We start from the raw sequence: 11,120 nt of genomic DNA on the forward strand, positions 1-11,120 counted from the left end.
TCTGTGTTTACGTTGGGGTGGTGTGTACGCATGTTTGTATGCATGTGTGTGTGGGGTCCTACTGGGCCTGCAGGGTGGGGGGAAGCTGCATGCCGCCTACAGGGGGCATCGTCCAGCCCTCCCCGGGAGGCTGGTGGGTCTGCAGCAGGCTGTAGAGCTGCTTGAGGTGAGACACTATGTTGTCCTTGATGTCGGGGATGGATATCTGCAGCCGCACGCTGCCACTGTCGAAGGAGCGAGTGCTGTCGCCAGAGAACATCTCGCTGATCATGCGCGCCACCACTGGAACAATCTGAGCACAGAGGAGAGGGAAAGAGTTGCATCATGGCGGCACGGAAAGGAAAGAGAGAACTATTATATACCTATACCTAGCTTTCTAGAACAATTCATGGTGTGTGTTCTAAAATGTACTCAAGAAAACAGGATTGTCAGCTGCGCTTAACTGCTCTGAACCAATGACAATGGCTATATAATATATATGCATAGTCTTGTACCTTTACATTTATATGGCAAGCAAGTCAATACATTAGTTTAGCCAAAATATCACAAATCCATAAACACTAGGTATGTGAGCATTAATCCATATTATAATTGCATATTATCTACAAATACACTAAATCATTTTTGTGGTCATGGAGACATCCCACAGACATTGATCTCTCAATTCAGTTCATGAAGCATGGGACCAAACAAAAAAACATTGCATTTATAATTTTATATGCTTGGTTGAGTGTGGTTCATATTTCTAGACAATTCCATGTCTTCCTGATTCCATGTTTCTGATAGGCCTGATTGTGAAGGGATGGGCTGTGAGGGTTGGGGGCTTACCTGCACCATGATCAGCTTCCTCTCCTGTGGTCTGCCATCAGGCCACTCCTCTCCAAAACACAGGTTGATGTCAAAACCTGGCGGGCTGGCAGATAGACCCCGCTGGTGGGCAATCACACCTGCACACACACACACACACACACACACACACACACACACACACACACAATGAAGGTTATAATTTCACAGAACCAGTCATGCTTCCATGATCATGATATTAAAATAGCACAAACTCAAAGAGCTGCCAAAAAGCACAGCAGCCCTGGGCGAACTGTTGGCCACAAATAGTAAATCTGATTGCATACATCTCTCTGCTCTTTAGAGGTATATAACAATGCCAAACTCAAGTGTGAGTGATGACCACAAAAAGCACTATTAGTACAAATGATACAGCAGCCATTTTGAATCATTATAATTTTCCCATTTTGTAGTCTTGATTTGTGTTGGTATGAAATCTGTGTTGATTTTTAGTATGAAATGATTCACCATATCTTCACCTGGTAGAAACCAAGGTTTATCGCAGGCAGATTTGGGTATGAATGCCAAAATTTCATATTCACTTCCTAACTCTAAAACCAATGCAATATAACTCCAGATGTGGTTCCAGATTGTGACTGATATAAAGCCTACAAAATAAATATACAAACTGTATCAAATATTGTCCCTGGTTGTGACCCAGGTCCTTGGTCTAAAAAAGTCCTATGTATGAGCCCATCCTGAGCCCCCTGCCGTCAGCTAGCACTCACCACCGAGGAAGGACTCCAGGCAGAAGAGCTTGACCTTGCGCTGGCGCTCAATGAGGTTAGGCGCAGCAGGGTTGGGCGCGCACGGCCCCGACCAGTACACCTTGCACTGGCAGAGGCGCACGGCGTAGATGTCGTGGCCGCTGACCTCCAGGATGAGGCCGCGGTCCATGACGTCCAGCAGGCGGCTGGTGAAGAGCCGCTGCTTCTCATTGGTGATGTGTTCACTGGCGGGGAAGCGCAGCTGCTCCAGGCTCACGGGCCCAAACAGCTCCTCCTGGTTCACCATGGGGCCCAGGTCCCCGTAGAAGAGGCGGCAGCCCTGCGGGTTGCTCACGTTGAAGGTTGGGCACACCTCTTTGCCCCGGTATCGGAAACACACCTCCAGGTCAGTCACTGGGAGGAGAGAGATTAGATGATGAAGATGGACCATCATTACCCTCATGCCTCAAATCAGCAGTCTATAGAGGTTTAGAGCATTTAGAGCGTATCAGTAATGGCCATAAAAAATACATTCCTTCATTTCTTCAAAGTAAAGTGAAAATTAATTTAAACTTGAAACAGTGAAAATGTGTTCAAAATAGTATTTTTGTATTGGATTTGGATTAGGTTACTACATGAAATCATATATACAGTTTTTTTTTCACAGACTCCTCTGTGTTTCTGTGTGAACACACTGGTCCTTCCATAAGTCGATACCACATTTCGACGATAATTCATACCAGCCATCAGAATGGCAGAATGTGGGATTTGTGGGAGGCCAATTTGCTAACAAACACAAAATACACTTCACATATATTGTGCATAAAACACACCAGACAAAGGAAGTGCAGTACAAATAGTGTATTTGTGTTATGATGACATGTAATCTAGAAAGTGATGAGGGCAATGGAGACTGATGTGTGCCAACTCACTGGGCAGGGAGCTGATCCACGTCTCTGGGGTCTGAAACATCATGGCGTCGGGCAGAGACGGCGGGGGCATCACTATGGGAGTGGGGTGCATGCTCAGGGGCGATGTCTGCACCTCCATCTCCACCGGCTCCTCTTTGGGCCACACCTCCACTGAGGAAGGGGGGCAACTGGGCGGATGCATGGGGGACACGGAGCCTGGAGGCGTCCAGACGGGAGGACACAGGGGGGAGGAGCTTGTGCCTGACAGGTGTAGGAAGGTAAGTAAGTAAGTAAAAGGCAAGATGCAAACTTCACTTTTATTTAAATTTCACTTGTGTGGAATTCCAAAAAAACCAAAACTGTGTGTGTTCATTCCATACCATTCTGTTTAGGGTAGGGTGGAGGGGGTTCTGGGGTGTCTGGAACATCCTCCTCATCATCATCAGGATCATCCTCCCAAGGCACAGAGCCTGTAGAACCTGCAGATAAACCCCACAAAGTTCAAAGGTCACTGTGTGAAGGAATAACGCAACCTCCCAATAACTGACCTAAAACACTTCTAAGGCGTCTTTTTCTTCCAGACAGGAATTAATGAGGTTATGAAAAGTACACAAGTTCAGGACATGCCGTGGAAAACCATCTAGAGTGCACAAACAAGTATTATTAAGATTAAAGATTGAATTAAGGTTTTTATGATAAACTTATCTTTAATGGCTAGATAGACTCAATATTATTTGCATTTGTGTATGAGGTGAGACCCCTGTTCCACTTGTGGCTATTGACATGACTGCTACTGCCGTATGTAAAAGCAGACCTCTGTGTAGAATGTTACTTTACAAGACAGCATACGCTGTTCTGAAACCAGGACAAATATGTTTTGGAAGCATTTGTGGGTGTCATGTCATGGTATGTTGCCAATGACTGTTCCACACTAAACAAAACAGATAAATAACCAGCTTATCTTGTTTGATATCTGATTTGTGGCAGTGTCATTCATCAGTCATGTTTCCAGTTACCACTATAGCTTCTGAATTTAGCTTTTCTGAATAAGTCAGCACTCTGAACTTGAAATCAGTTCATGACCAAATATAGTATAATCTAAACACGACAGTGATTTTGGAACATCTTTAGTCTTTAGAAACAAACACAGCCATATGAACTAATTTGTATCTCAAAACAGCACTGTCTGTAGCATGGCTCATGTGATGGTATTTTACAACTTTTTTGGTTTTGCCTCGGTTTACTATCACAATGGCACTCCTTACCGGGGTTGCTAAGAGGCTGGGGAATGTCACAGACATTGTAGATCTTGAGTGGGTTCATGGGCACCTCTTTGGTGCCATCATAGATGAGGTTGAATTCACGGCTTTTGTTAAGGGCACACCGCAGCTGTGCCTTCCATTTGGCTGGGTCCGGCTCATCCACGCCTTCCTGGAACTTTCCGGTCTCGACCGCCCAGGCCTGCCGACCCGCACATACAGAACAAATGTTTACCTCTGATATAGGCCTACAGAGCATAATTAGTTGCAATCAAAATGATTCAACCCCCATTGCACATTAGGGTTTATTGGCAAAATACACAATTTCTCAGATGTTTGCAATAAACAAACTAGAATGCGTTTCGTGAACGAACTGCGAGAGTGTGCTTGCTCTGTTGCGGCCATGACCTTTGACGTTGCAGCCATAACATCACACAAAAGATCAGACATGGCAACCAAGCTCAACCATTATATTTTGGCTCCACTGACGTCTAGACATATGACGGTGTCTTTGTTGTTCTGTTTTTGTTTGCTTGTTTATTGTGAAAGGGTCTAGTGTGTTACATTTAGCCTTGAGAAGTCTTAAAATAGGCTCCAAGTGACATTTGTCTTATTGTGTATGTGTAATTTACCTCCAAAAGGTCGTGTTAATCCATGAGTGCACCTGAATTGTGCGGTATTTACTGAGTTTTAATCTGCTTGTTTTAATTGTGTGTGTTGCGGCTGCAATAAATCTTGTCTGTGCTTCAAATGTAAATATATTTATTGCCTCTCTATGGTGGAAATCAGATGTATGATGGAACTTGCATATTTACTATGCACAAACATTTCAGCTGTCATGGTGATAATAGTTCCAGAGTTTCGTTATACTGACTTACTGAGCTAAGTGTTGATACACTTCGTAAGAAATTATGATCTAGGTAAAAAGAAACATCTCTGCAACAATATGGGAATTAATGCGGTGGCTTGTTCATACGGAAAACAGGTATGTAAACGCGATCATATGGATAAGGACGACGCACACCGAAGTAGAATTTAGTGCGATGCACTGTTCTAAATCTAGCTACAGACAGACGTGAATTACATTGAAAAATCGCTGTGGTCTACACAGCTGTTTTTAATTGATGTAGCCTAGAGGTGTATTTGGCTCAATGATGGTTGGGATTGTTAAAATTGTCGATTTTTGGCCAGATAGATTGCCTACTTCTTGCAAAGGCAAACCTTTGTCTGGAATACAGGCAGCTCATGAGTATGGTTGTCTTTGGAACAGAATGTGTACAAAATTTAAAATTCTTTGGTGTCGGTTGGTTTTATTGTCTGAAACGTACTGGAATGTACCTTGCGAAAACTTGGGGTAGTGAACCGAAATCCCGAGCTCCCGCTAGCATGTATGCTAATAGCTTAGGCTAGCTAGCTGCTTATATTGTTTTACTATGGGGCTAGGCTAGTTGCTTCGCATATTGTAGCAATGGTGTTCGCGAATGAGTTGTTGATCAAGCTGTCTTGTATTCTTCCACTTGCTTTTTACATTTCCATGGCTGTGTGTGTTGTGTTAACCCTGTCTCTTACTGTCTGTGTAAGAGGAGGTTGAAACTCTCAGCCCAGCTAGTCATTTATTAGTGTGCTTGCCCAAAGGGAAGCACAGTATTGTTGTTGTCAAGTTTTCTTTCTTTATTCTCCCCGTTTTTCTTGCATCGAATCAGGCCTCGCCCGCTCGAGGTACAGACGCCGTTCAAATACCGAAACGTCCGGCCCGATCCGGTGCAACCTGCTATATCTTTTTGTGGCGGTACTCCTTGTCACACCTTTTTTATTCCTCTTTTTCCATCACCTTTTTTCTCCATAGACTTGCATGGCAGAACTTTGAGGCATTATGACATCATAATAGGCTCATTAAACTGGCTTGCACCTGTGCTTCACTGAGCTTCACTGACACCTGCACCAAATCCAAGGAACCTCTACTCTCTGTCCCTCTCAATTCTAGTGGTGGTTGAATCTGAGTCAATCGGATTCAAAGATCCGAATCCTTACATTCACCCATGAGTCACGAGTCCGTGGTCTCAATTAACCTGAATCTTTCGGTTCTGGCTGCTACGGACGACATTATTAAAACAATGCACGAATGTCATTAAACTGTAGGTCTATAACAACATTAACACATCCGTTTTTCATCTGCATAGTAACTTAGAAAAGCATAGGCTAGCTATTGATATACGGACCCGGAGCTGCGTGGTTGAATACAACTTCCTGTAGACAGAGCTGTACACAGATCCAGATCCATAGACTGAGCGAATTCATGGGTCGGATTCGTATCCGGTTGAGTGAAAGACTAACTCAAAGGATTCAGGTGAAATGGGTCGGACTCGTATCCGGCTGGGTGAAAGACTAACTCAAAAGGACTCAGGTGATATTAAAAAGGATGCAAACATCGGAGATGTCGCCAACGTGACTGCTATCTGAGACTGATAGTAACGTTGGCGACATCTCCGATGTTTGCATCCTTTTTAATATTCAAATATGTCCGACCCATTCAATATGAGTCCTTTGAGTTAGTCTTTCACTCAACTGGATACGAGTCCGACCCATTTCACCCGAGTCGTTTGAGTAAGTCTTTCACTCAACAGGATACAAGTCCGACCCATTTCCCCTGAGTCTTTTGAGTTAGTCTTTCACCCAGCCGGATACGAGTCCGACCCATTTCACCTGAATCCTTTGAGTTAGTCTTTCACGCAAACGGATAGCCTACGAGTCCGACCCATTTCACCTGAGTCCTTTGAGTAAGTCTTTCACCCAACCTCAATTGATTGGTACAGCAAGCAGGCCCGTCGTCAGATACATTTTCTACTTTTGTAACAGCATTAACGCTACTTTCAGGCCGTGTTTAACGTGTGGTAAGGTAGGCTAGATAAGCTGACTTAAATCATTTGATGACTTCTTTCAGTCAAAATCGACTGTAACTCGTCTGAACCAATTTTCTTGAAATTTGTTTATTGTAAACATGACAATTAAATTATTAAATTAAGTAAAAATAAAAATTAAGTTTCTATATTACATATTTAATTCTGATAAGCTGCCTAACCAGCCAAGCCTATCATGTTACAATTTGTTCAATGTATCTAGGCTCACTGTGTGTGTGTGTGTGTGTGTGTGTGTGTGTGCTTGCGTATTTCCCCTGGATATCCTCAAAACTGCATTACAGTGTTTTGCTGTGAGCGTGCGCATTAGGCACTAGGGAGTGGGCTGCTGGGCTCATTCAGCGACAAAATTTCTACTGATTCAGATTCAAAGGACTCAAAAGATTCGGATCTTTTTAGTGATTCACTCAAAGGACTATGAATCTTCTAAGTGAATCGAAATTCCCATCACTACTCAATTCACTGAGCTTCACTGACACCTGCGCCAAATCCAAGGAACCTCTTCTCTCTGTCCCTCTCAATTCAACTTTGAAAAAGAAGCCCACTCTAGCCAACTGAAATTAGATTAGTTAAATCTCTCTTTTAAATGCCTTAAAAATCATGTAAATCGAAAACCACCATCAAGCTTTATATCACAGGCATATTCAACAGAAATCTGTCTTTCATTGTGTGAGCAAGCACACTCTCGCAGTTCGTTCACGAAACGCATTCTAGTTTATTTTGATGCCACTGCCGTGTTACAGAAATAAAGTCTCTTGTCCTAGAGTGGGTGACGTCACAATGGCTCAAGATTCCCCCATGTTAGTCTAAGAGAGAAAAAGGTGATGAAAAAGAGGAATAAAAAAGGAGTGGCAAGGAGAACCGCCACGAAAAGATATAGCAGGTTGCACCGGATCGGGCCAGACGTTTCGGTGTTTGAACGGCGTCTGTACCTCGAACGAGCGAGGCCTGATTCGATGCAAGAAAAACTGGTGGAATAAAGAAAATTTATGAAGAACAATAGTGTGCTTCCCTTCGGCAAGCACACTAATTACACATGAATTGTTTAAGTAGTTTAATGAAACTAATGTTAGAATCAGAATTCTTTTAATGGCCAAGTATATTCACACATACAGGAAATTGACTTGGTGTGGTTGGTGCATAAGACATAAGACATAACAAAAAAGTATAAACAAGAACAATGGACAAATGTTTTTTTAAGATAATAATAAATAATTGGGCATAGAAGGGCAAGTTAGTTTGAGTACAAAGGTTTTATCCAAATTCAACATAAATGCTAATTTTAATGACTTTAATGCAGTCTCAAAACTATTCAACCCCTTCATGACAAGCATCTTCAGTACTTAGTAGAGCACCCTTTTGCTGTTATGAAATGCTGCAAACGTGATGACACCAGCTTCTGACAGCGTTCCTGAGGAATCTTAGCCCATTCCCTTGTAATATTAGTGTAGTTAAACTACGTTAACAATTATTGTGTAATTTCTTTATTGCAAACAGCTGAGAAATTGCATATTTTGCATAGGCAATGGGGGTTGAATAATTTTGATTGCAACTGTATATATCTGAACTGCAAGTTCGGATGAATCTAATGTCTGCAATTCTTTATCTCAGTGCATAAAGACATGAATTAAACCTAGACTCCATACAGTCTACATCTCCACATTTAGATAACAACAATGCTGTGAGAGGTACTGTAGGATCTCTTTCACTCGTCTCTGTTAAAGGACCACTTTCTACGAATCCCTGGATGAATAGTTTCTAGGTCATGAGCTGTTTAACAATATTACATTCGGAAGCTGTTCCCCCAAAGTTTTTCTGTGGAGAAGGTTCTACTTGGACCACTGTAAAAAGCATTAAGAAGACTTCTTTTTAAAGACTGTAGCCCATCACATTAGGAAACACTGGGATACACACCCTCATCACAACATTGCAGTGTGCCACGGTGCCAGGCCTCACCTTAAAGATGGTGTTCTCCTCCTCATGTTGGGGGGTGTGGCGGGTGGCATGCTTCCAGGGGATCTGGAAGCGTCTGATCTCACGGTCTAGCCACACCAGACCAGGGTAGTTGCCACTGTCCACCTGGGCCACAAGCCAGGGCTTCAGCCGCACACGCCGTGGCTGACCGGACATGTCCACCTGCGCTCAGGAAAACCACATCACATCACAACTGGTGTGAGATGGAACAATGAACACGAAGGGCCATATGAATAACTGATTACTGCAGTCGACCAAGTTCTATTGAAACTCGAACACTTTTAGGCTGCTGTAAATGTTTGACATCCTACACAGTAATGCAGATTTACTAACAAAAAGAGCAGGACAATATTACATATTAGGTATTTTAATGTTAATCCGGGTTTATCAAGTGTCTTTGAGTAGACTGAAAGTGTAGGCTACAACATAAATCTAATATAATCAAACCAGTTGGTGGATACTGTTTGCCAATACTACAGCATTTACATTGTCCTAGGCTATGAATTTGTCACACGTAGGCTATGTGTTTGTAGAAATCATGTTAGGCTAACATGTAATCTCATCAGAGGAAAGAGCACGTCACTGTCTAACAGACAACTTTGAAAATATCCATTAGGCTACAGACAAAGATTCCCCCTTCTGAGAGAGAGTGAATGTCTTGACACGAAAGTAGACTGCAGTCTGAAAAAACAACACCAAATAAGCCAGAACTGTGCATTTAGCTTTCAAACATTCGCCACGCAGACAACCCCACTTGACGACAGAGTGCTGCATGCCTGAGTAAACAACAGACTTGCATGCAAACGTTATCCTCTCTCTTTAATTGCAACCATCCCGTCGGCTCTCACTCACACACCTTTTCGCATATACTTTTAATACAGATGTCCTACAGAGAGTAACCTAGGGAACTAATTGCAGTCTAGCGCCTCTCTCTAATGAGTGACCACTGGCTTTTTCTAGGAGATTTGCCGAGTCTAAGGTTACTGTGGCACAACTACAATTGGTCATAGGTTTGTAATAACATATAAAATCTTTTCGGAGTAGGCTAGTTTACCTTTTTGTTGCTAAGAAATGTTACGGCTGTCGGATTAATACAATCAATTTGAGGCCTAACTGTCGCAACTTTACCAAAAGGCCTATGCTATGCTAGTCCCCAACCACTGGCCTGTAGTCTGAAATAGCTTACCTACAATACTCAGCAAAAGTATTTAGAAGTCAATGTAAAACTTAGGCTAGATAAATCATTGGGCCTACTTCACTTAAAGAACGCCATGAACGTACCGCTAGTGATCAAACAAGCATTCGGTTAAAAACATTTCATTTGACTGCCATTTGTCATGAGCGTATTAAATGAAATAGCCACACACATGTTGTTGAAATCATAAAGAAACCTAACCTACATAAAACAAATAGCCTAATGCTCAGAACATGGCTTCACACGCAGCTGCAGACAAAGTTGAAACTTTTCTGTCGGCGTAACACCTGCAACCCTGCACGCAACATAATTTACCTGAAGTCGTCGCAGACCAGGAAGCACTCTATTTCAATCCGGGAACTAGTCCTCAGTACACTCCAAAATTAAAATGTTTAGGTTATTTATTTTTGAATTAAGTCTTTCGAATGTTAACACTTAATCTAAAGCCAAAGAGCTAAATCCTAAGTGTTTGTAGCGTTGCAACACTGTGACCGAAGTGACAGCGGCCAACAAGCCACAGTATTCCTCCTTTCCTTCCCGAAACTCAGGTAGGCATGACGTAATATACGTTTCAGTCTGACACACCTTTACAGCTGTGAACAGCCGGGAACATTTCGGTTGAGCTCTTGGTAGCGCACCAACACGGTTATGTTGGCTTGATGGTTTTCTTGATCAACCTGAAAGCAAAAAGGAGACAACAAAATGGCCTACATGGAAGGTTTTAGCTACAATTGGCTTAGCCAGTGCACAAATGTGTGGTGGGGATAGTAATGTTAGAGTAAACACTAGTGCTGAATATGTTTAGGTTACACATCTTAAACTACTGCTTACCTTACCTCACTAATTATAGCAGTAGAAGGTCTATTGGTAGCTTGTTAGGTAGGACTGTTAGTAGGCTATACAGTACCCTAACCACAGTAACTTAAGACTAAGGCTATAATATGTCTGTGTAAACCAATTAAACTATTACCTTTACAGGAACGCCAACAGATTCCTGTTACCTTTTTGTGAGCCTACTGGCTATTTTAGATCATTTGTTAACGGTTTCTAAATACAGTAAGCAGGTGCAGTAGTCACGCCCTGAAACTGCCCACGGCAGAAACTGAAACGGCAAGCATGTGAGTGTGCAGGACCCCAGTATATAATCTCATCAATCAGAATATGCTACCACACTCATAAATCACAAAGGAGAAGGGCACATGTTTTCATATAAAACTCATTTATTTTGAGAAACCCCAAAACATTACATGATCTCAACATAAATTAATTAATTTAATCATTGAAATCCAACTGCATTGTTGATCAGTGTTGAC

The 11,120-nt window shown here is 42.4% G+C and overlaps 1 protein-coding gene across 1 annotated transcript; it reads right to left on the reverse strand.

The window, feature by feature from the left end:
* Nucleotides 1–58: 58 nt before the first annotated feature.
* Nucleotides 59–8,768, reverse strand: irf6 (interferon regulatory factor 6; the record flags this gene model as incomplete). The annotated part of the gene is made up of 7 exons (XM_080849469.1): nucleotides 59–292; nucleotides 829–947; nucleotides 1,575–1,967; nucleotides 2,486–2,725; nucleotides 2,845–2,943; nucleotides 3,730–3,925; nucleotides 8,595–8,768. 7 exons carry the CDS (start codon nucleotides 8,766–8,768, stop codon nucleotides 59–61), a joined length of 1,455 nt encoding a protein of 484 aa, XP_080705595.1.
* Between the last annotated feature and the right edge of the window lie 2,352 nt (nucleotides 8,769–11,120).

This window comes from Sprattus sprattus, assembly GCF_963457725.1.
Source record: "Sprattus sprattus genome assembly, chromosome: 12".
Classification (NCBI taxonomy): Eukaryota; Metazoa; Chordata; class Actinopteri; order Clupeiformes; family Clupeidae; genus Sprattus; species Sprattus sprattus.